General features: G+C 39.7%; 1 protein-coding gene and 1 long non-coding RNA gene across 2 annotated transcripts in view; both read left to right on the plus strand.

The window, feature by feature from the left end:
* The window catches only part of SUCLA2 (succinate-CoA ligase ADP-forming subunit beta), a 40,064-nt gene extending 35,796 nt beyond the window's left edge, over window positions 1-4,268 (plus strand). Inside the window, exon 11 of the mRNA XM_008517770.2 lies at window positions 3,491-4,268. Coding sequence (XP_008515992.1) covers window positions 3,491-3,565 — 75 coding nt within the window. The 3' untranslated portion in view covers window positions 3,566-4,268. The remainder of the gene's footprint in view (window positions 1-3,490) is intronic.
* A 13,765-nt stretch (window positions 4,269-18,033) lies between these two features.
* Window positions 18,034-21,702, plus strand: LOC139076446 (uncharacterized). Its single transcript, XR_011528071.1, has 2 exons — window positions 18,034-18,710; window positions 19,737-21,702. It is a non-coding gene; the product is annotated as an uncharacterized lncRNA (long non-coding RNA).
* Window positions 21,703-22,445: the final 743 nt, after the last annotated feature.

Genomic DNA, 22,445 nt, shown 5'->3' on the forward strand with positions numbered 1-22,445 from the left:
TCATACATGTCATCATGTATCTATAAAAGATAAAGGTATAGATAATGATATAAGGGAATTATTGTTATTTGTTTCAGGTGGGATAGAAGTTATTATGTTTGTCTTATAAAAAAAGAATCTAGTCAGCATTGAAGTTTCCCTGATTCTTTCAAATGTTTTTTGTCTAGGTTCTTTGTTAGGATGAAAATAAGCCTGTGCATTGCAGTTGGTTAATATTTCACTGTTTCTCTTAATCTATAGATTCTTCCTTGCTTTTTCTTTTTCTTTTCAGAATTTTATTTGTTGAAAAACCAAGTTGATGGTCTTACAGTGTTTCCCATGGTCTGCATTTTAATGATTGTATCCCTGGGGTGTCATTTAACATGTTCCTCTGCCCCTGTATTTCCTGTAAACTGATAGTTCATTCTGTAGGTTTGATAATATTTGGATTTGTATTTGGGGAGTAGGGAGCAAGAATATTTTATAGTTGGTGTTGTGTAATTCCATAAGGAGGGTGTAGTTAATGTCAGATTATTTCTCTTTTTGTGATGTTAGCGGTCATTGACAGTCATAGCTGAGATCCAGTATTTTGTTTATGCAAAGTGGTGATATTCTGTGTCATTATTTTATTTATTAAATTGAATGCTTATAAAAAGCGAAACTTTCTTGTATCAGCTATTTGTCATCACGAAGTACATTGTGCTTAGGAAAAGCATGATAACTACTTGATTCTTTGCTTTTATTGATTGGTTTTCAAAATAATAAGTTTGTTCCATTAGGTCCTGCAAAGGTGACTCAGGCTTTTTTCTTGTTTTTTGTTTTTAGGTGTGTGTATGTGTGCACAAGCACTATTTTGAACTCATGGATTTAAACATACGAGATGTGATTCAATCCATTTCAGTTATTTTTATTGATGCTCAAATTGTCCCATCTTTGGTCAGTGGGAACCTCTTCACGCTGACTCCTGAGTCCTTTTTACATGCCTTGTGGTATGCTTTCTGGTATGATGAGATGTTTCAGGCACATCTTCACATTTCTTGCTCCAGACCTGGAATCAGCCAAATCTTATTTTGAGACCACAAGTTGGGCTCTAAGGGTACTTATGGCTACTGGATTGTCCATTGTTTCTAGGCTTTTTAAGTGGCAGATCTAGGAAAAAACGTATTTTCTAGAGGTAAAATCATGAGTACATACTGATATTTCCAGTGCAAATCCAGGCGTACAGGTTTTTTCCTATCTGATATGTTTCTCCTTTCTCCTGAGCCATCTAGCATAAATATTCATTTGCTTAGTCCCTGAGTACAGACGTGACAGTTTGACAGTAATAATACTAACAATATGATTACTGAAAGCAGTTACGATTTGTATGTGTAGCTCGCTCTATCCTTTGGAGTATTTTCCGCAACTGATTGGATGTTAAAATTTGTGTGAAAAAGTTACCTGTGTGTTTTATCTGAGCTCAATATATAGTTAGTTTCATTTATTTATTTTATGTTTTTTAAAGATTGGCACCTGACCTAACAACTGTTGCCAGTCTTCTCCCCCCCACCATCTTCTTCTCTCCCAAAGCCCCCTAGTATCTAGTTGTGAGTGCCTCTGGTTGTGCTATGTGGGACGCTGCCTCAGCGTGGCCTGACGAGTGGTGCCATGTCTGCACCCAGGATCGGAACCAGCAAAACCCTGGCCCCCCGAAGTGGAGCACATGAACTTAACCACTCGGCCACGGGGCTGGCCCCTATTTATTTATTTTTTAAGGAATTTCTTTTTTAAAACTACTTTTGTTTCATAGTGTATAAATATTTGCATGGTTCCAAAGTCAAAACTATAAAACAGGGTATATTCAGAGAATCTAGCTTTTATACCTATTCCTGTTTTCTTCTTCCAGCTTTTTTTTTTTAAGAAGTTTTTGGTTCATCCTTCTCCTTTTTTAAAACACAAGGAAATAATGTGTGTGGTGTGTGTGTGTGTGTATGTATGTATGTGTTTATATATATGCATATATCTTTCCACTTTCCCACATTATATGATGGGTAGCATGTATTTTACCTCATTTCTTTTAGTTAACAATGTATCTTGGAGCACAGTCTATAGTAGACCTAGTAATGTTTTTAAGTGAGAAATTTTGAATCTTCCCCACCTGTTTATAGACATTTCATGAAATACCTTTTGGTTTAATCAATAATAGGCTTTTGAGATTTGCTGAAGTAATGTCGTATTGTTTCTTAAGAATAATAAAGGTCTTATGTCCTTCTTTGGGACCTACTTTGGGAAAGTACCTACTAGTAAATAAAATTCAACAGCAGTTTAGGGATATAAGAAGAACTTACATTCAATCCTGAGTTTGAATTAAGATTTTGAATAAGGGAATGGTAGAGAGAAAGTGTTTCAGAAAGCCTGTTTTGACTTGGAGATATGGGAGAAATTGTCGAAGGAAGAGAGTGAGGGATAGTAGGAATCTGCTAGTGCAGTACTTAGATGATGCGAGGTGAGGTGAAGGTAACGGATAGGCCATAACTTGTCTTTGAAAATGTGTGCGTTTGCAGTGAGAGCCTGAATTAAGAAAAGCTCTGTGTGCATGGAGAGAACGAAGAATCAATATGACCTTGATCAAGTCGACCATGAAAGATGGAAGTAAACAGTTGATTTAAGTTGTGACTGCATCTTTTTCTACTGAGTAGGAGGTTATGGAAATCGTGACAGTATTAATAATATGATGATGATATTAGCAACTGCCACCATTTATTAAGCATTTTTTATACATGCAATGCTAAGCTGTTTTCTTCTAGTATTATTTCATTTTATACAAGTTTGGTGATATAATCTCCGTTTTTATAGGTGAAGAAACAGAGGCTAAATAAATTAACTTATTTGGGATCACATGTCATAAACATCAGAGTGAGATTTGAACTCAGGCTGCCTAAAACTTTAAAACTTTCCCTTAACTACTCTGCTGGGGAGGAGAGAAGCTAAATTTGTTGTTTGGTTTTAGATATGTTTAATTTGTATGATATTTTGTATGGTACCAGCTGGATGTTCTCAGACAGATTATAGAGAGAACATTGGAATTCAGGTTGATAATTGTTAATTTACTGATAGAAGATAAAATTTGACATTGTTAAATGTTAAGATTAACATTTTTTAAAACAAATTTTTATTTAGATATGCTTTGCATTGTGTAGTATACAACTAAGACACTGTTTCTGTCTTTAAGATACATAAAATTTAGGCAATAAAAAAGAAGTATATACATATATCATTCATATATATTTTATATATATATAAAATCAGAAGATACTGAATTGAAGTGTGGCTTATGCAGAATGTCAGATTTGGCTATCCTTTGAGAGTGGAAAGCCTTATAACAGTGTGAAATGATTTATAACAATGTCAGAATAGCCCAGATGTTTTAAATGAAAAAGACTGAATGTGCGTTAATGTCACATTGACCAATATTTCTGATTTTATGTGTTTGTGAAAATAGAGACAAAAATGTTTTGTTTTTTCCTTTCAGGTTGTAAAGCTCTCTGAGATAGTGACCTTAGCCAAGCAAGCCCAGGTGGATGTGAAATTTCAGTTGCCAATCTGATCTGAGAACCCAGTGGGTGGCTGAAGGTGTTAAATGTGCTATAATCGTTCAAAATACTGTGTTCTGTATTATTATTGTTCCTTTTCTCTCTCGTGTGTGGAGATTGTAATTGCCATCTAGGCAGAAAAACTTTTAAAAGCATTTGGTCTACATTTAATTCTACTGTTCAGAATGGACTGTTTGTGGAAAGAATGTGTAATGCAGTTATCTACTTTCTTTTGTTGCAGCCGCCTTTTTCACTTCTACAGAATGTCACTTGCAATATGCCAGTTTATTGTTGGATATAACATTCTTCATTGATGAGTCTTATGAAATAAAATAAATATGAATATAAAGCTTTATTCTTTAGTGTTAGAAATATATCTAATAACTAGCCTCATGAGTAGAGCAATGTATTAAAACAATGTTTTATAAGAAGTGTTCATCTTCAAACCAATACCTAACTAAATGTATCAGTCACTATTTATAAACAGAGCTTTCAGACACTCCCCAGAATATTCTTTTAAGTATTTCAGTGAAGTAACTTGTTAATTATTTGAACATTGTTTTAATTGTTACAAAACACCATTAACTGCAAGTCTTCATGATCCTGTAGTATTGAGAAGAAACTGTAGGTTTGTATCAAATAAAGGTATATTTACTAAGGACTTGGAAGACAAAATTAACTGTGTCAATTTAAATTAATAAAAATCTCCCAATGTGATTTGGATTACTGTTTTTTTTCGTTTTTAAGTAAACACAGTAGAAGGTGATGTGTTCATCATGGCACCAAACACCTCTAAGGAACTCATTTGTAGATTATGAACTGGGGCATGACATTACACATTATAAAGCTTCCTACAGACATTTCACTGAATTCTGTTTATGTGTGTGCCATCTGATACCTTCTCTAAGGAAACCACACCATGGGCCAGCCCTGGTGGCCTAGTGGTTAAGTTCAGTGCACTCTGCTTCGGCAGCCCAAGTTTGGTTTCCTGTGCGTGGACCCTATACCACTCATCTGTCAGGGGCCATGCTGTGGCCCCAGTGGCTCACATACAAAAAGAGGAAGATTGGCAGTGGATGTTAGCTCAGGGAGACTCTTCCTCAGGAGGAAAAGAAAAAAAAGAAAGAAAGGAACCACGTGACCTTTTGTGTCCCTATATGTATTTGTGTGTATATATGTATGTATATCTCGATCTTTTGTTCACTGCATAGAACAGTTGATATTTAACTGTTAACAGTGTAAACACATAGCATGGAAGAATATTTCAGCCAGCAGTAGACTATGTATCCATATTGGTGAATTTGAGAACTACCTCTTTTCATGTTCGTACAGTGTGAGCAGATATGTACACTCGGAGAGGCAGCGTAGCATAGTGACTGTGAGCGCAGAATTTGAAAGTAGGCTATCTGGCTCCACTACTTACTAGCTGTATGAATTTGGGCGAGTTTATAAATTTCAGTGTACCTCAGTTTCCTTAGTTCCTTTCTCATCCTCGCTAGAATTATTTAGTGGGGACAGGGAGACAGAGAAATGATATATAGGGAACATGTAAAATATATATTTAAACCAACTATACATATATCATTACTTATTTATCAATCAGTCTGTCTGTCTTGCCTATACATTAAACGACTAAATCAGAGCCATTAAACCATTTAAAAGCCTTTATAGCTTTTAATTAAAGAAAAATTTATTTCAAAGAAAGCCAGCCAATAATCAGTTCAGAAAAGATTGGCATTTGTGTTAGTTGGCATCTAGTCAGGAGTTAAAAACAATTTTTGGTATTTTGGAGAGGATATAATACAGGCTGTTGGTAATACTAGTGTTTTAGTTATCTAATCTTGCATAAAACTTAGTGATTTTCAAACAACATTTGTCGTCTCATAGTTTGTGTGCATCAGAAATTTGGGAGCGGTTTAGCTGGGGGGTGGTTCTGGTCCTACAGTCATTTGAAGGTTTGGGCTGGAGGACCTACTTCCAATATGGCGCACTCACGTGGCTCTTAGCCAAAGGCCTCAGTTTCTCCCCATGTGGGCCTGTCTCCAGGCTACTTGAGTGTCCTCGTGACCTGTCAGCAGGCTTCCCCCAGAGCAAGTGATCCAAGGGAACAGGGAGGAAGCCACAATGCCTTTTGTGTTCTAATCTCAGATACTTGTGTTCTCATCTTATTGTCACTTCAGCCATATTGTTTATTAGAAATGAGTCACTAAGTCTAGCCCACAAGAAGAGAGGAATTCAGCTCCCTTCTTGAAGGGAAAAGTATCAAAGAGATTGTTGATGTATTTAATTTAAAACCATCACCACTTGTGCTGGGAAGCTGAAAGAGCAAACAGCGGATGCTGAGTTAGCTCAGAGATTAGTAATGCTAGGACTGAGGTGGTAGGAAGAATCCAGGAGTTTGGAAGACTTCTCGTGCTTGGGACACTGAGAGGGAGAGTGCCTGGGCTGCTGATGTTCAAACCCTGCTTAAGTGGTGGACTGGGGACAACTACAAGAACATGGAATTAGGGAAGGCAAGGAAAGACTTTAGGATAGCGTGATCAGTAGTGTTAATTCCAGCTGAGAAGTCAAGTAACATGAGGACTAAATAGTGCCCAGTGGAATTAAAACAGGATATAACTAATTTTGGTAAGAATACTTATGTGTAATGGTGGAGGAGGAAGTCAGAGTTTTGTAGAGAATGGACCGTTAAGACAACTGGCTGGTAGCTCCTTAAACACCCTCCTGTCTCATCCTGCAAGCACACATAAACCCGTGAATACTCTTCATACAGGCTTGATGTTTCCTTCCCTACGGCCCTATCTGCTGCTTGTGGAAAAAGCCTGCTTTAACGTTTTAATTCTCCAAGTTAAAGTTGAGTAAATGCATTTGAACAACTCCAGTTTCTACATAGAATATAACCAATTTTGACTATTATATCAACTTTGCAGAACCTAGGACAGTAAGCCTGATAGATACTGGTACTTTGTAGCAGATGGGATTGTAAAAATCCACACGTTAAGGGAAAAACAAGCAAAAACCAAAAAGGAGAAGCCAACACTCACAGCTCCAGTAAAACACTGAAGGTGTTAATATTTTGGTGAGTTTCTGTCTGGCAAAGAATTCTACTTAAAGAAATTTTAAAATCATGGGAGTAAATGTTAGCAGGCCGTGGGTCAGGTGTGCAGAGCTGTAATTAGCATCATGCTCTTTGGTCCTGTTGAAAGGTAGAAGGGTGAGAAAAATCCTGTGGAAAAATCAGTTTTCAGATTTATGTAATCTATCGTGTGTGGTAAAAAACTGAAATAAGATTCAGAGGTTAGCAATAGAAAATGAGGCAAGATAAAAGGTTGGTAAATCAATTTTTGTTTAAAGTTCGATTTAAAAATGAAGAGGTGAAGCGAAGGGATAAAATAATAATGACTTAAAAGTTGGTGTCCAAGTGACCTCCTGAAGAGGAGCAGACTGGGGAATGAAGGAGCGCCCGCAGAGATGTAGAGGAAGCTCGAGACAGTAAAGCCTTGTGTCCTTGAGCGCCAGGAGTTGACCTGCTGTCTCAATATCCTTGGGATTGAGCCTATGGCAGTCTTTGTTCTCCTTTTCAAAAAGCCGGCTCTGTCAGTGTCTTTTTCCACCCTGAAGAAATTTAAGGGCCTTTGTTATTCATAACTTTGCCTCATAAGGAGATAAGACCACAGGCAACTTTTTCTTTCTTCACAAGTAACCAGCTTCTCTCTATTTTTCATTTCTTTCAGTCTTGTGTGTACGTTGTTGTTCTCCTGCATGTTGCCGCCCTGTCATGTTTAGCGGGGAGGGAGCCCTGCCATGCATGCCGCCCCCACTTGCCTCCTTCAGTTGACTTTCTCTCTGCTGGTCTAGTCAGAAGCCAACTGTTATACAGCAAGCAGCCATCCTGGAACAATGAGACAGGAAGGGCCCACCTCAACAGCATCCTGTAGGTGAGTTGTCCCCCACGTCACCTCCACTGTCTGTCATTCCCTCATTACACCCTTCATTCCTTTGACTTTAGCCTTTAGGTTTCCTACATGAAGAAGCAAATAAGTGAGGACTCCTGGACCTCAACTTACCCGGTCTGTGGGAGGCAAAATAATGGCCCCTTCACAGGTGTCCACCCACACCCTCATCTCTCCTGTTTGTGCATATGTTACATTGCAGCAAAGGGACTTTGCAGATGTGATTGAGGCTGCAGACCTTCAAATAGGAGATATCCCTGGAGGCCTGTTTTAGGCCCTTTGGGCTTCTATAGCAAAATGCCATAGGCTGAGTGGTTGATAAGCAACAGAAATTTATTTCTCATAGTTCTGGAGGCTGGGAAGTCTAAGACAAAGTACCAACTGATTCAGTGTCTGGTGAGGGCCCACTTTCTGGCCACAGAGAATGCCTTCTCACTGTGTCCTCACATGGTGGAAGGGGCTAGGGAGCTCTGTGGGGTCTCTTTTATAAAAGTAGTAGTCCCATTCATGAGGGCTGCACCCTCATGATCTAAGCATCTCCCAAAGGCCCCACCTCCCAATACTATCACATTCGACATTAAGTTTCAACATAGGCATTTTGGAGGAACGGTCTACAGCAAGGCCCAATCTAATCTCATGAGCCCTTAAAAGCAGAGAACATTCTCCAGCTGGAAGCAAGAGAGATGTGGCCGAAGGGGAAGTTGAGAGATGCCAAGCATGAGAAAAATTCAATATGCCATTGCTGCTTCTGAGATGTAGTGGTCCTCGTGCAAGGACCAAAGAGAGGCCTTTAGCTGAGGGCAGCCCTCAGCTGACAGCCAGCAAGGAAATGGGGATCTCAGCTTGACAGCCCAAAGGAACTGGATTTTGCTAACAGTTGGAATGCATTTGGAAGCACACTCTTCCCAGAGCCTCCTGAGGAAAGCATAGCTGGCTGATAACTTGATTTTGGTTTTGTGAGAAACCAGACAAGCCCACCCGGACTTCTGACCTACAGAACTGCGAGGTAACAGATCTGTGTTGTTTTAAGTCGCTAAATTGGTGGTAATTTGTTGTGAGAGCAATAGGCAACTTAATATACTAACATTGCTGTATATTAGTCAAACTGAGGTGAAGGGCCATTTTTAAAAAGTTAGAAATTTAAAAATTTCTAATCTGTCATAGACTGATTCTTTTATAAAATACAATAAAAACAATTACTAGAAAATGAAATTTTAAAAAAGCATGCAAAATATAAGCCTCAATTCTGTTTTTTTTTCCTTATTTAACAGCATAAAAGCCCTTCCAATTGCTATGAAAGTTTCTAAACACTTACTCTTAAATATCTACCCATCTCTTGCAGATTTGTGAGCTGTCTGTGGATCGGCATCAGTCCACAGATCACATTTTGAGCAGGACTGAGAAAAGCTCCACCACATCCAATTTGTGAGGATGTAAACACACAAATTGGAAGTCGGATGTAAACAGACATCTAGGGTTGAGAGGCTCAGCAATGAATAGTTTCTAGTCAACATTATGGTACGCACAGCCTTGTAAATTTGTGAAGCAATTGCCATTAATCAAAAAAGCCACATGGCTGCTGTGTGCCCCAGAGCGGTCAACTCTAACACAGAAATCAATCAGTTTAGCAAGTTGGGGGATGCAGTGAAACTGACAGGGGTAACCTGAGCTTCATGTCTGGTTTGTATGTTGCTAACTGAACAGTAACATCGTTAATGTCTTTGGTAGGGGTTGACTGACCACCAGTTGAGACTTTGCAGTCAGGCCTTTCAGGGTGACAGATCCAGAGTGATAGGATGGACGTTATAGGAAGTTATAGTTATAGGAAGGAAACTGGAGGCAAACCTTGAATAGTTCATGATTATTGCTATTATCAGTTCTAAAAGTGGAAAGGCATCTTTTTATTGTCTTTGCTGTATGTATTGGATGAAACTAGCATCATTTTAGTAAGAGATCTTTGTTTTAGTGAAAATGATACAAACTCCTTGCAAAAACAAATAAAAACTCCGATGATACAGAAAGTGCAAAGACAAGTAAAAACAAATTGCAATGCCGGAGGTAACTACAGTTAACAGTTTGGTAAACATTCTTCTGGTCTTCTTTACATAAGAGCGTATGTGCACAGATATATGAGTATACTTTTACATAAATGGGATCAAGTTTTATATAATGTTCTACAATGTGCTTTTCTTCAGTAAACATGTAGGCATCTTTCCGTGGCATCCGGTATAGGTCTATATCATTCTTAATGGCTGCACACACAAGAGAATGTATGTACCATTGTTTTACATAACCCAGTCTCGCGTTATTCACATTTGGTGTCTACATTTTTAACATTATAAACAACAGGGGTGAATGCTCTGGTGCATGTGTTCAGCATGTGGTTAGTTTCTCCTTTGGATAAAAACCTATAAGTGGAATAACTGTGTAAAAACATGACTATACTTAACATTTTCATGGCAGTTGCTGAACTGCTTTGCAGAAAGTATGTACTGGTTCTCTTCCCTTCGCAGGGCATGACAGTTTTTTTATACCTTTGTCAACAGAGCATTGCTAATTCCAACACATCCTCGCTGTTTAATGTTGGTTAGGCCTGTCATCTCTTTACCAGTCCTTTGTGGAAGAGCGTGTGTGTGTAACTTCTATTTCATGTTCTTTGACTATTTTTCCAGTGACTATTCATTCTTATTTAAGAACTTTTGCATATTTGAGATTAACCATTTGTCTATTCTGTATTGCATATGTTTTATCATACATAATTTTTTTTACTGTGGTAAGATACTTAACATGATATCTATCCTCTTAACAAATTTTATTTATTTTTTTGATTCCTGTATAAACTACATTGTGTTCACCACACAAAGTCTAATTACCATCCATCACCATACACATGTGCCCTTTTATCCCTTTCTCCCGCCCCACTTCCCCTCTGGTAACCACCAATCTATTCCCTATATCTATTTGTTGTTGTTGTTGTTTTTAACTCTTCCACATACGAGTGAAATCACGCAGTATTTGGCTTTCTCCGTCTGACTTATTTTGCTTAACATAATGCTTTGAAGCTCCATCCATTTGTCGCAGATGGCAATATTTCATCTTTTTAATGACTGAATAGTATTCCATTGTGTATATATACCCTATCTTCTTTATCCATTCATTCATTGATGGGCACTTAGGTTGCCTCCAAGTCCTGGCCACTGAAAAAATGCTGCAATGAACAAAGGGGGCACATATATCTTTTCAAATTAGTGTTTTCATGTTCTTTGGATAAATACCCAAAAATGTCATAGTTGCATCATATGGTAATTCTATTCTTAATTTTTTGAAGACTCTCCATACTGTTTTCCATAGTGGCTGCACCAGTTTATATTCCCACCAAGCAATGTATGAGGATTTCCTTTTCTTCACATCCTCTCCAACACTTGTTATTTCTTGTCTTTTCAACAGTAGCCATTCTGATGGGTGTGAGATGATATCTCCTTGTAGCTTTGTTTTGCAGTTCCCTAATAACTAGTTTATTTATTCCCTAATAACCGTTTATTGAAGAGACTTTCCTTTCTCCATTGTATGTTCTTGGCTCCTTTGTCAAAGATTAGCTGTCCATAGATGTGTGGGTTTATTCTGGGCTTTCAATTCTGTTCCATTGATCTGTGTGCCTGTTTTTGTACCAGTACCATGCTGTTTTGATTACTATGGCTTTGTTGTATATTTTGAAATCAGGGATTGTGATACCTCCAGCTTTGTTCTTTTTGCTCAGGATTGCTTTGGCTATTCGGGTCTTTTGTTGTTCCATATGAATTTTAGGATTCTTTCTTCTATTTCCGTGAAAAATATTGTTGGGACTTTCATAGGGATTGCACTGAATCTTTAGATTGCTTTGGAAAATATGGACATTTTACCTATGTTAACAATTTTTGAAGTGCATATACCGTCTTGTTAACTATAGGCACAGTGTTGTGCAATGGATCTCAAGAGCTTATTCCTCTTGTATAACTGAAACTTTATAGCCGTTGAATAGCAACTCCTCATTTTCCTCACCCCTCAGCCCCTGGCAACAATCATTCTACTCTCTGTTTCTATGAGTGTGACTATTTTAGATACTTCGTATAAGTGGAATCATCGGATATTTATCTTTCTCATGTGCAGCTTTTAACATAATCAAATGCACCAGTCTTTGTGGTTTCTGATTTTCATGACATGCTTTGGAAGGCTTAATTTATTTTGGTATAAGGTCTGAACTTGAGTTATGAATGCAGATTTTTATTTCCTCCAAATGGCCAATTTCCCAAACACTATTTATTTACTATTTCATCCATTCCTCACTGATTTTGGAATGCCATCTTTATTATATATCAACTTCTAGTATGTTCTTGGGTATATATGAAACTGGCATTTACAGGGACACTTTCTATTTATCTTTTACTTGGGGTAGAAGGTAGGAAACTGTTGAAACCATGACAGAGGGTTTCGCAGGCTAAGCACTGTTTATTCCATCAGTCATTCAGCTATCAAAGTTATCACTGTTTCCCTGTGAAAAATTGAACTTTCCTCTTTCTGATGATTCATATTCTATTAGAGGAAAAATAAGCTATAATATTTGACAACAGGTATAAGACAGTGTGGGCTGATAAGGAAGAAATGGAAATACTGGTTTGAGCGATGATCTACTTAGTGTCTGGTGTGCCACGATCCTTGTGAAGGAGGAAAGCACATGTCTGAATCTTTTTATCTAATCCTTTTTCTTCCTTTGGAGGAGGTCATCAAGAGGATGTAACCGCTGGTTGACCTGCGAGCTGAACTGAGCAATCAGAGGCTCCCCACCGGCTCCCCCGTCCTTGGACTGTTCATTCTGCCCACTTTTCCCTCAGTGGGAGGCATTTTCAAGGACGTGGCCTTGAGGGAGCGATGTGTGGTTGAGACCATCTGGACTGAACATGTGACTGAACCCGGTCAAGGCCTCTCGAGAAACTTTACAAATTCTGGCAGTTGGGTGTGGGAATCTACTTGTCTTGTGGCCGCCCAAGACAAGCCTCAAATGTAAGTTCCCTTGCTCATTAAGCCTGCCACCTGCTAATCGGGAGTGCTCCGCCTCTTTCTTCGGTCTTTCCTTGACCTCTGTGTACGGGCGCCAGTTTGCAAACCAATACTCTAGGAGCGATATCGAAGAGCGACGGCCAAAGGAGTAGTTTAAAGAAATTGGTCAGGGCTTTCTTAAAAATTGTGATTCAACTAATATGGACTATTTTTCAGCTTGTGGGAACCTTTTCATTATGGGTTAACTTTTTAAAAACCATAGACTTACTTTGCCCAGGCTGTTGATTCTCATGTGTTTGGTATCACAGGTCGGTGGGAGCCATTTGGCAGAGACTGTGGAACACGTATGGAGCTGTATTTGACTCCACTCCTGGCAGACACAGCATGCCAGACATTTGGTGCCTGTCATGGCTCCTTTCCATGGTGTTGACTCCTGTGGTTAGATTCTGCCCTTCCATGCCTGTTCTGCTGTATTGACTGTGTCCTGAGATCAGTTGCTTGACTTAGCCTTAAAGCCACGCCAGACAAAGGCTGTCTTTTGTGGTCCAGCACTTGGACTCATGCCCATCTTATAGAGGTATCATTGTTGACAAGGCAGTGTAGTGAGGGGATTTTAAATCTACATTCCATTGCATGTGGTCACTGGGAGGCCACATGAGTTAACTTCTACTGGTGCCACTCAGCCTGCTAACTTGAGCAGGGTTTGGCAAGCCAGTCATTTAGAGACTTGTGAGAGAAATGCCATTTGAAAGAAGTCTATTGTTTTGAAATTTCGTTCAGTGAGAAAAAGGCTGATTGAATTCCAGGCTGGTTCTCCAGGTGAGAAAGTTCTATCAAAAAAAAAATAAATAAAAAAAAACTAAAGGATCTATTGTTTCTCAATTCAATGTAATCAAATATGCAGTATCTTACTCAGAAATGGGCTACCCAGTGTCAACATCCTATGAGGTTAATGGCAGTTAATTATGGGCCTGGCAATTACCATACATTCAGTTTGCTTAAACAGTAAATGGAAGGCTATAGGGCAGTCTATTTATAGCATAAATGGTGTTTGTATCAGTTGATCAGCTAAAATGTACTAACATACTTTCTGAAATAAGTGTGGCAGGCACAAAAAGTTCCTACTTGATGCCCTGTTTTGGTTTTTGTTTTTGTTCCTATTGCAGGTATAAAACTGTGTAAGCAACGAGATCTTTTCTGCAGCCTCAGCTGACCTAGTCCAGTGGTTCAGTGTACATGAAGAAGTCTTTTGGATCCCTGTTAAGCATTCAGTTCCTAGGTCTCATAGATTCTACGTCTAGATTCTAGAATCCAGGTCTAGATTAGAATTCAGTTGACCTGGCGATGCATGTGTTTAATTAACTCCTTAGGTGATTTTAATGCAGATGGCCCTTTGGAAAACACTGGATTAGGGCAGGGGGCAGGAGAAAATGCATCTATATAGTTTTATGCACCTACTACATATGAGACTTGGTCATGCCAGGATACCTCATTTCAGTGGTTCCTTCCCAAACCTCAAGTACTGTTCTACTTGCTCTAGAAATAATATTTGTGTGTGTGAGAACCCACACTGAGGGAATTGTTGCTTTGGTTTGAAGCTTCTTCTTATCCTTTAGCTCTCCGGGAGGAGATACCATTTTATGCCTTAGCACAATGCTACTCAAAAGTGCCAGTCTCCAAAGATGTTTGTTACTGATTTGCAACCAGGTAAAGATCTTCTGCCAGGATGGAAGTCAATTTTGTCAATAAGCACACTGTTTAGTTCAGTTCTTTCCTTTATGTTCTAGGGTAGGTTCTCATCTTGTCACAGACTGGTAACAGATGGATTCAGGGACCACTCTTTGAGTAGCACTGCCGTAACAGACATTCAAACTTTTGGGGGTAAAAATAGAACAGCTTTGAGTGGAGGGCTGGTGAAGAAGCTGAGTGGAAAAGCTCCAGGGAGATAGTATTGGAGCTACCAAATACCACCCTGCTCACCAGGCCTGGCTATTTCTAAAAACTGCCGTCATTCATGCCCATAATTTGACTTGGTTTCTTTTCTCTGCCTAGCCTGTCCTCTAGTGGAAGCGGCAACGAGCAGACAAAACCACCTATATTGCCTGAAGAAGAGGACTAATTTAATTAATCTGCAGCCCCTGGATTGATTGTGAAATCTGTTTGAAGATGGAAGTGTAGACTAGTAAAATGCTTCCTTTGAACTTGAAGCTGAGTCTTTGCTGGGACTGTCATGAGCACTTCCGAACATCAATTTGGAAGAAACATCCTTCACTTTACTATTGCATCTACTGTTACTTATGCAGATTCAATGGCTTCAATTCTTAAATTGTTCGATCTAAATGGGCAGACTTGATAATAAGTAACTAAAAGAATTGGTAAGGTTTCTTCCAGCTGAAAGATTCTATGATTCTAGAATTCTTTCATCTACACAATTATGCTGGGGATTTACTTCCAGTATGCATTCAGTTCATTAGACAAATATTAACAGAGCTCCTCTTATGTGCTATACAATGTACCGGGATACAGTGGTAGGCAGTGATGAATAAGAGATACCATCCCTCATGGTGTTTATAATGTAGCTGGGGAGATAGACATTAAGCAATTAAATCAAAATAAGCATGTGAATAAACATAGAACTGAATTGTGAACCTAATGAGAAATGAGATGACAAATAGTTTGATGATTCTCAGACATAAATTTCAGTTCAACTGAATTCAGCAAATGGTTTTTGAGCACCTACTCCGTACCAGGCAGTGTGCTGAGCCTCAGAGACACAGAGATGAATAGGAGAGCATTCCTGACTGCAGATCCACTTGGAACTGTGCCTGAATAGCACCCACATCCCTCTCCTCAACTCCCATTTGATTCGTCGGTTGGTTTGTGTTGCGTTGGCTATTTCATCTTCTGTTTACCCCGCACTCCTCGTGTAGCCGTGAGATAGGGCCATCTGGTGCCCATTTGTCTGAAGATGTAGAATTACCCTCTTGTGTTGTGAATTTGACCTACGGAAAATCTTTAAATGAGCATGGCCTTTGAAACTCCCAACTGAGCTGCTGAACTGACACAGACTCAGCAGAACTGAGAATTATTGTTGTACCTCTATCATAAAATCGTAGCCCTACATTCAGAGTGATTACAGGCTATGCTCATTCCTTTATTCAGCATGTCCTGGTGACTTCTGTGGGCCAGGCACTGTTCTGGGCACGGGGGGACATCAGTGAACAAAACAGATACGAGGCCCTGCCCTCTCGTGTTCCTCTCAACTTAAACATTTTCAATATTTCATTGAATGTGAGGAAGCTCATTCCCTTACTGGGAGCCTCTCATTTTCAAACAGTTCTAAATATTTGAAAGATCTCTATTATATTCACCCTAACTCTATTTCCTTGCGGCTTTTACTGCTAGTCTAAGGTCTTTGAACCACTCAAGATAGATCTAATCCGTCTTTCACAGGCTCCCCTTTGAAAAAAAAAGTATTTGACATTTAACAGATGAGGACCCTGAGATGCAAAGAAGGTCACACAGCTTCTCTATACCTTGCTGGTTTTAAAGCAGAAGTGATGTTAGGTTTTAGAATATTTTGTCATTTGATAGTAGTTGCTGGAAGAATCCTGAACTCTATTCAGCAAGGTTCTCCTTCCTAATATTAGGAGAACTGGAGAAGGGGCAGTTCCTGTGGCCTCCCACTCCTTACCACCCCGTGCTATTTTAGATCTTTCTCTTCCCATCTTCCCTTCTGGTTGCCTCCCTTTCCTCTCTGTCCTTTAGTTTTCTCTTTGCTTTTCTCTTCTGCTGATGCACCGGATTTATTCTCCCAGACTGCAAAGTCAATGACCTCAGAGCGACAGCATTCTCTGTCCATTGGGGGGCAGACCCAAAGTACCTCTGAACCTGCAGAGGGGGCACAATGACAAGCGTACCCCGTATGTAAGCTGCCAAACTGAAATGTATTTAGGGGAAATTGCTCCAGCAATAGATTTTATGCCTCAAGTTAAGAGGTGGTGAGAAAAGCTCAGGGAAAGGAACGCATGCTACTTGGTAAACTCCAGCAAAGTTGGAGTATTGGGTAAGGATGCAGACCCCAACTGTATAATGGGATGACTCTTTTATAACCACATTCCAAAAAAGCTGTTAACACTGCCTGGGAGGAGGAAGAACACCAGACCTGGAGAGAAGGAATGAGACATGAACTCCTTAGAGGTGGCAAGATCAAAGGAACATCTCACCCCTTAATTTGCGAGGATAAGAAATCGCTGGCTGAACATACCTCAAACAGTTCATGGCTACTTTAATCAGTACCTTTAATCAGCAAAGACTCAAGACGGGTTAGTAAATAACTTCTGGGGAATATGATTTGTGCTTAAAATTTGCTTTAATATTCTTATCTGCTTTCTCTGTAGGTAAACAAAACTCACTATACTCTTCTTCCATTTCTAGACAAGACAGTGCCATAATTAATCACCCAATAATTAGCTGCTTTTTCTCACAAAATCTCAGTCACCCTGAAAGGCAGCACCAGAGGTTTATTTTCCACAAGTCAAACCAGCTAGTTCATATCGGTTATGATATGGGTCCCTTCCTTATTTTCTACTGTGACACCTAATATTCACAAAGGGGCATTTGCACCGAGGACTGTTCTTTTTTCTGAGAGGCGGACCTACTGCCTACTACCCAACGAATTTCCTATTTGTTTACACTCTTCTTTCCACGCATCACTTTGGTGGCCTGTAACAAAAGACATGCAATTCAGTTTATTCAACAAACATTTGTCAAGTGCTAGTCTCTTTAGCAGGAACTGGGGATATAAACATGACTGAGGCCACTGCCATTTTAGGAGCTTAGAGGAAAAAATGGGGGAAAATGTTGCTACGTTTACTAGAATGCAGTTTCCACATGATAAGGGTCTTCTCAGGGTGTTGGGGGAGAAGAGATGGTGCGGAGACGGGGGCCAGCACTTCACTGCCCTGGGGACATCCGGCAAGGTTTAGATTTAGATGTAAGCAAGATCAATATGCTTTCAAAAGTCAAAACTAAGGCCAGCCTGGTGGCCTAGTTGTTAAGTTCAGCGTGCTCTGCTTCTGCAGCCTGGGTTAGGTTTCTGGCACGGAGCTACCCTGTGCTGTTAGGGGCCATGCTGTGCTGGCAGCCACACACTGAAAAATAAAGGAAGATTGTCATGGATGTTAGCTCAAGATAAATCTTCCTCAGCAAAAAAGAAAAAAAAAAGTCAAAACTATACTTGAAGGTGTACTCAGAAGCACCACTCTTCCCATTTCTGTCTCCCCCCTCCCCGCTTATAGGTAACCAATTTCATTGATTAATTTTCATTTCACTTATTATGAGCGAAGTTAAACATCTTTTCATTTTTTCTCAATTTTAAAGTTTTTAAAAAATAAACTGGGGATGTTAGCTTTTTATCTCTGATGTATGTTGCAAATACTTATTCTCAGTTTTACATTTCTCTTTTGACTTTGGTTATGGTATTTTTGACCATGGAAAAGTTTTTATTTTTTCCTTTATGGAGTCAAATTTATCAGTCTTTTATTGCCTCTGGATTTTGCACCGTAGTTATAAAGCCTTTCTCTACTCCAAAGTTAAAGAGGGTTTCCCTCATGTTTTCTTCTCATGCTTGTACAGTTACATTTAGATCTCTGATCCATTTGCAGCTTATTCTTTTCTCTGGTACAAGGAATGGATCTAATTTTTTCCAAATGGCTACCCAGTTGTCCCAAAACCATTTTCTACAAATGACCACCTTTGCTCCAGTAATTTGAGATACCTCCTTTATCATACTCTTGATGTTTATATGCAGTTGGGTCTGTTTCTGGACTTTCCAGGCTATTTTTTTGATTTGTTTGTCTATTCATGTGCCAATGCTACACTGTTTTAATTACAGAGGCCTTGTGATATGTTTTATTATCTGGTTGGACTGGTTCTCCTCAGAACTCTTCCTTGTCAGTCTTTTCTTAACCATTCTTGTGAGTTTATTTTTTCCTGTGAATTTTAAGATCGTGTTTCATCAGACATTTAATTCTTGATTCTGTTTATTCTGGAGGGTGTTCCGGGTCTCATTGTTAGAGGCTCTCTCTCTAGGACTCTCCCTCCCACTGCCCCATGAAAATGGCTGCAGTCATGAGAACCTGTTACTGACAGCATACATCACAGCTTGCAGGTATGTTGGGGCATTAGAACAATAATTCTTAACCTTGGCTACCTATTTGAATCACCTGAAAGCTTTTAAGTATTACCGATGTCAGGCCAGCCCCAGTGGTCTAGAGGTGAAGTTTGGTGTGCTCTGCTTCAGTGGCCCGGGCTCAGTTGCTGGGCGCAGACCTATACCACTCATCTATCAGTAGCCATGCTATGACAGTGGCTCACATACAAAATAGAGGCAGGTTGGCAACAGATGTTAGCTCAGGGAAAATCTTCCCTAGCAAGAAAAAAAAAAAGAAAGAAATTATAGCTGTCAGGGCTCTTGATTAAATTAGAATCTTTGAGGTTGAGGCCTTGGCATTTGCATTTTTAAAAAGCTTTCCAAGTGATTCTAATGTGCAGCTGGGGTTGAAATCCATGGCTTCAGAGATGTAACGAGGAATATCCTTGTTAACGTTATAGAGTCCACAAGGGAACTGAAGATCTCATGTAATAGGCTGTGATGCAGGCTTACAGCCAGAAGATTAGTCCCAGAGGAGAGCAGAGGTGACTGAGAGCTGGTGGAAATGATAGAACGCTGATATTTGGGAGGGAAAATGATGAGAAAGAGAAAATGGTGACTGTCAAGGTAGTCCAAGAATTCTCAGAGTGGATATAGAGCATGAACTTCATGCCTCACATATATATCAAAAAGTGTGCTCTGGAATTACACTTCTTGAAATCACTCAGGTACAAATGTTCTTTTTAAAACTTCAGCTATTCCCAGGAACGCTAAAAAGTGGTTTCGGGTGTTTGTGGGGAGAGGGCAGGTGTGTTTACTCAAATAAAAACTTGAGGAAATTCTCATGGAGTTACACTAACCAGAAGCTACTCTCATGATACAAGAAACTGTATTTCTGAGGGGTGTGAGAATACATACCTCGTGGTTCTTTTCTGGAACATTTCCACAGCCACTAGGTTATCATCTGTCTTAATCAGTTCAGGCTGCTACCACAAAAAGACCATAGACTGAGGGGCTTAAACGACAAACATTTAATTCCCACAGTTCTGAAAGTTGGCAAGTCCAAGATCATGATGCTGGCAGATTTGGAGTCTGGTGAAGGCCTGGTTCCTGGTTCCTGGTTCTTTCTGTGTTCCCACATGGCAGAAGGGGTAAGCTCTTTGGGATCTCTTTAATGAGGCTCCACCCTCATGACCTAATTACCTCATCGTCATCGGAAAGTACATAATTTCTTACCATTGTGTAACAGCCACCATTCTAATTTTCAGGCCAAACGCTCGAGTTTTGTCAGTTATCCTTCTTTGAAGAGTAGTTTTTGTCCTCCTACCTACAGTTTTACCAACTGTAGCTGAGATCTATTCAAAGAGAGAGAGGAAAAAGCAATGAGGATGTTTTGAATTTTTCAAAAAGTTGGAGACCTGCTCCCGGGACCATGCTTCTCACTATAATCTTTCACAGGATTCTGTCAGCTCCATTGTCCACGGGTTGATTACAAAACCCATCATTCTAACCGCATCTTTCCTTGAAGTGAATCCTCTGGTGAGTGGTGCCTGGGCTGTCCGTCTCCTTTAAATCAGAGTTCTGGCATCAGAAATGGTGTGTCGCTTTTCCTTCCCTTTTATTTTATCCAGTCTTGGGCACAGTGTGTCACCTAATTAGCACAACAAATGTAATTTTATCTGACTTTCCCTCTTTTCATGGCTCATTATTTTTCCTCCAGTGCAGGAAATTGCTGTCCGCATCATTTTTTATTGTTCCTCTTTCTCATAGAGAATTCCCCATTTGAAAGACATTTTCTTTAGTTTTCTTCTGTAAAAGCCCTCTCGTGACCTTTTTGCCTACCAACAAAGACCCATTTCCTGACCAGCATCAGCAATCGATTCCTTTACGAACGATTTGGTTTAAGGTCAGTGCTGGCCTATAATATAACTACTTAAATATATGTAGCTCTAAAGAAAAGTGGAAATGGTCTGTAAGAGTGCAAGTAAAATATCCCGTCTCAGAGAAAGCAGTTCATTTTCTGATGTTTTGAAAGCAGTAGCCAACGATGTGATGTTGTTTCTAAAGAAAACTCACATCATCCTGGAAGCCCCTGGCCACATCCTCAACCAGAAACTTCCTCCATGTCTCGTGCTGTATTATTCAGTTCAGTTCCCAATACGGAGTTTCAAGAGAGATGCTAACAAATTAGAAGAAGGTGTTCAAGATGTAAGGGGCCTGGAAAAAAACATCTTGTTGAGTGTATAAAGAAGATAGGGTGGGCATGATGCTCATTGTCACATCTTTGAAAGAGTATTTTGTTACGAAAGACAGGCTTGTTCTGTTTTCCTGCAGAAACATAAGTACCCACGAGTATAAATCTAAACAAGGCAAACGATGGCACGGACACCTCATCAGTCGGTGAGTAGCTCATCTCAAAGCATGAAGTGAGAGGCTGGATGATCATCTGCAGAACTGTTGTAAAGAGGTTTTGTAACCACACGACCAGGAACAGAATTTGTCACCCCAAAATATGCCTTTTTGGCATAAGAATTATTTTAGGCTGATTATTTTTAAGAAACAGCAGACACAGGGAAATGCTCTGAAAACCTGGTAGGAGTTACCCATTTGTAAGGGAAATCTACATTTATAAGAGAAATCTCCATTTGTAAGGGTGGCTTCTTCTCTGTGCCAGGAAGGAGAAGATGACTAACTGCCCAGAAACTCTCATCAGTAGAAAACGCAATGACTTAAATCTACATAACAACTTTACCCTTGTTTACTGTGCTGACCTCATCTTAACAGAACGTTAAGACTATTTTTCAGGGGTGGCCAGCCAGCCAGGAGTATGCACAGAGAAGAGAAAATTTTGATCTGCCAATTGAAACTCCTGCCAGAGCTTCTGCATACCAGCCTACCCTCTCTAATCCCTTAAACCCTACCCTATACCCTGGATCCGGGAGACAGGTTTGAGAGCATGTCCTCCTATCTCCTTGCCAATCGATTGCATAATAAACTTTCTTCCCTTAAAGACTTGTGTGTGCAGTATCAGCTTCTGTGTGCACAGGTGGAGAGAGTCCTTGCTTGGCAACAGTTTCCTGTGCTGGGTGGGTTTCTATGATTCTCATGTGAGCACACTGTGTTTTTCACAATGCTAAAGAGGAAATCCCCTGGGCCCAGCCTGGTGGCTTAGTGGGTAAGTTCGTGTGCTCCTCTTTGGCAGCCTGAGCTTCATGGGTTTGGATCCTGGGTGTGGACCTATGCACCGCTCAGCAAGCTATGCTGTGGAGGCGTCCCACACACAAAATAGAGGAAGATTACCACAGATATTAGCTTAGCAACAATGTTCCTTAAACAAAAAGAGGAAGATTGGCAACAGGTGTTAGCTCAGGGCCATGGGGGGAAAAAAGAGGAAATCCCTGCTTTTTCAGTTTAAAATGGTTTAATTTAAAGAAAACCTGAATCATCTCATATCCTAAAATGTAGGCTAAAATTTTAGGCTGCAGATAAATTCTTTGTTTACCTGAGGAACAGTTATTCAATATAAAATGTTAATCATCTGTGGGTGGCTGTTTATAATTTTTTGTAAACAAAATGCTACTTTAAATCTGAATAGTATAGACACACTTGCAATAATTTCTAGCAAGCTTTGTAGATGGAGCAATTTCTCTGGCCTTCCTCATTCAGCCTCAGTGAATGGGAGTTATTGTAGATCCTGATGTGAGTGAGATGTTGATTGTTGACTGTGCTGGGAATCCTAAGCCTTGATATGTC

This window comes from Equus przewalskii, chromosome 16 (genome assembly GCF_037783145.1).
Source record: "Equus przewalskii isolate Varuska chromosome 16, EquPr2, whole genome shotgun sequence".
NCBI classification, from domain to species: Eukaryota; Metazoa; Chordata; class Mammalia; order Perissodactyla; family Equidae; genus Equus; species Equus przewalskii.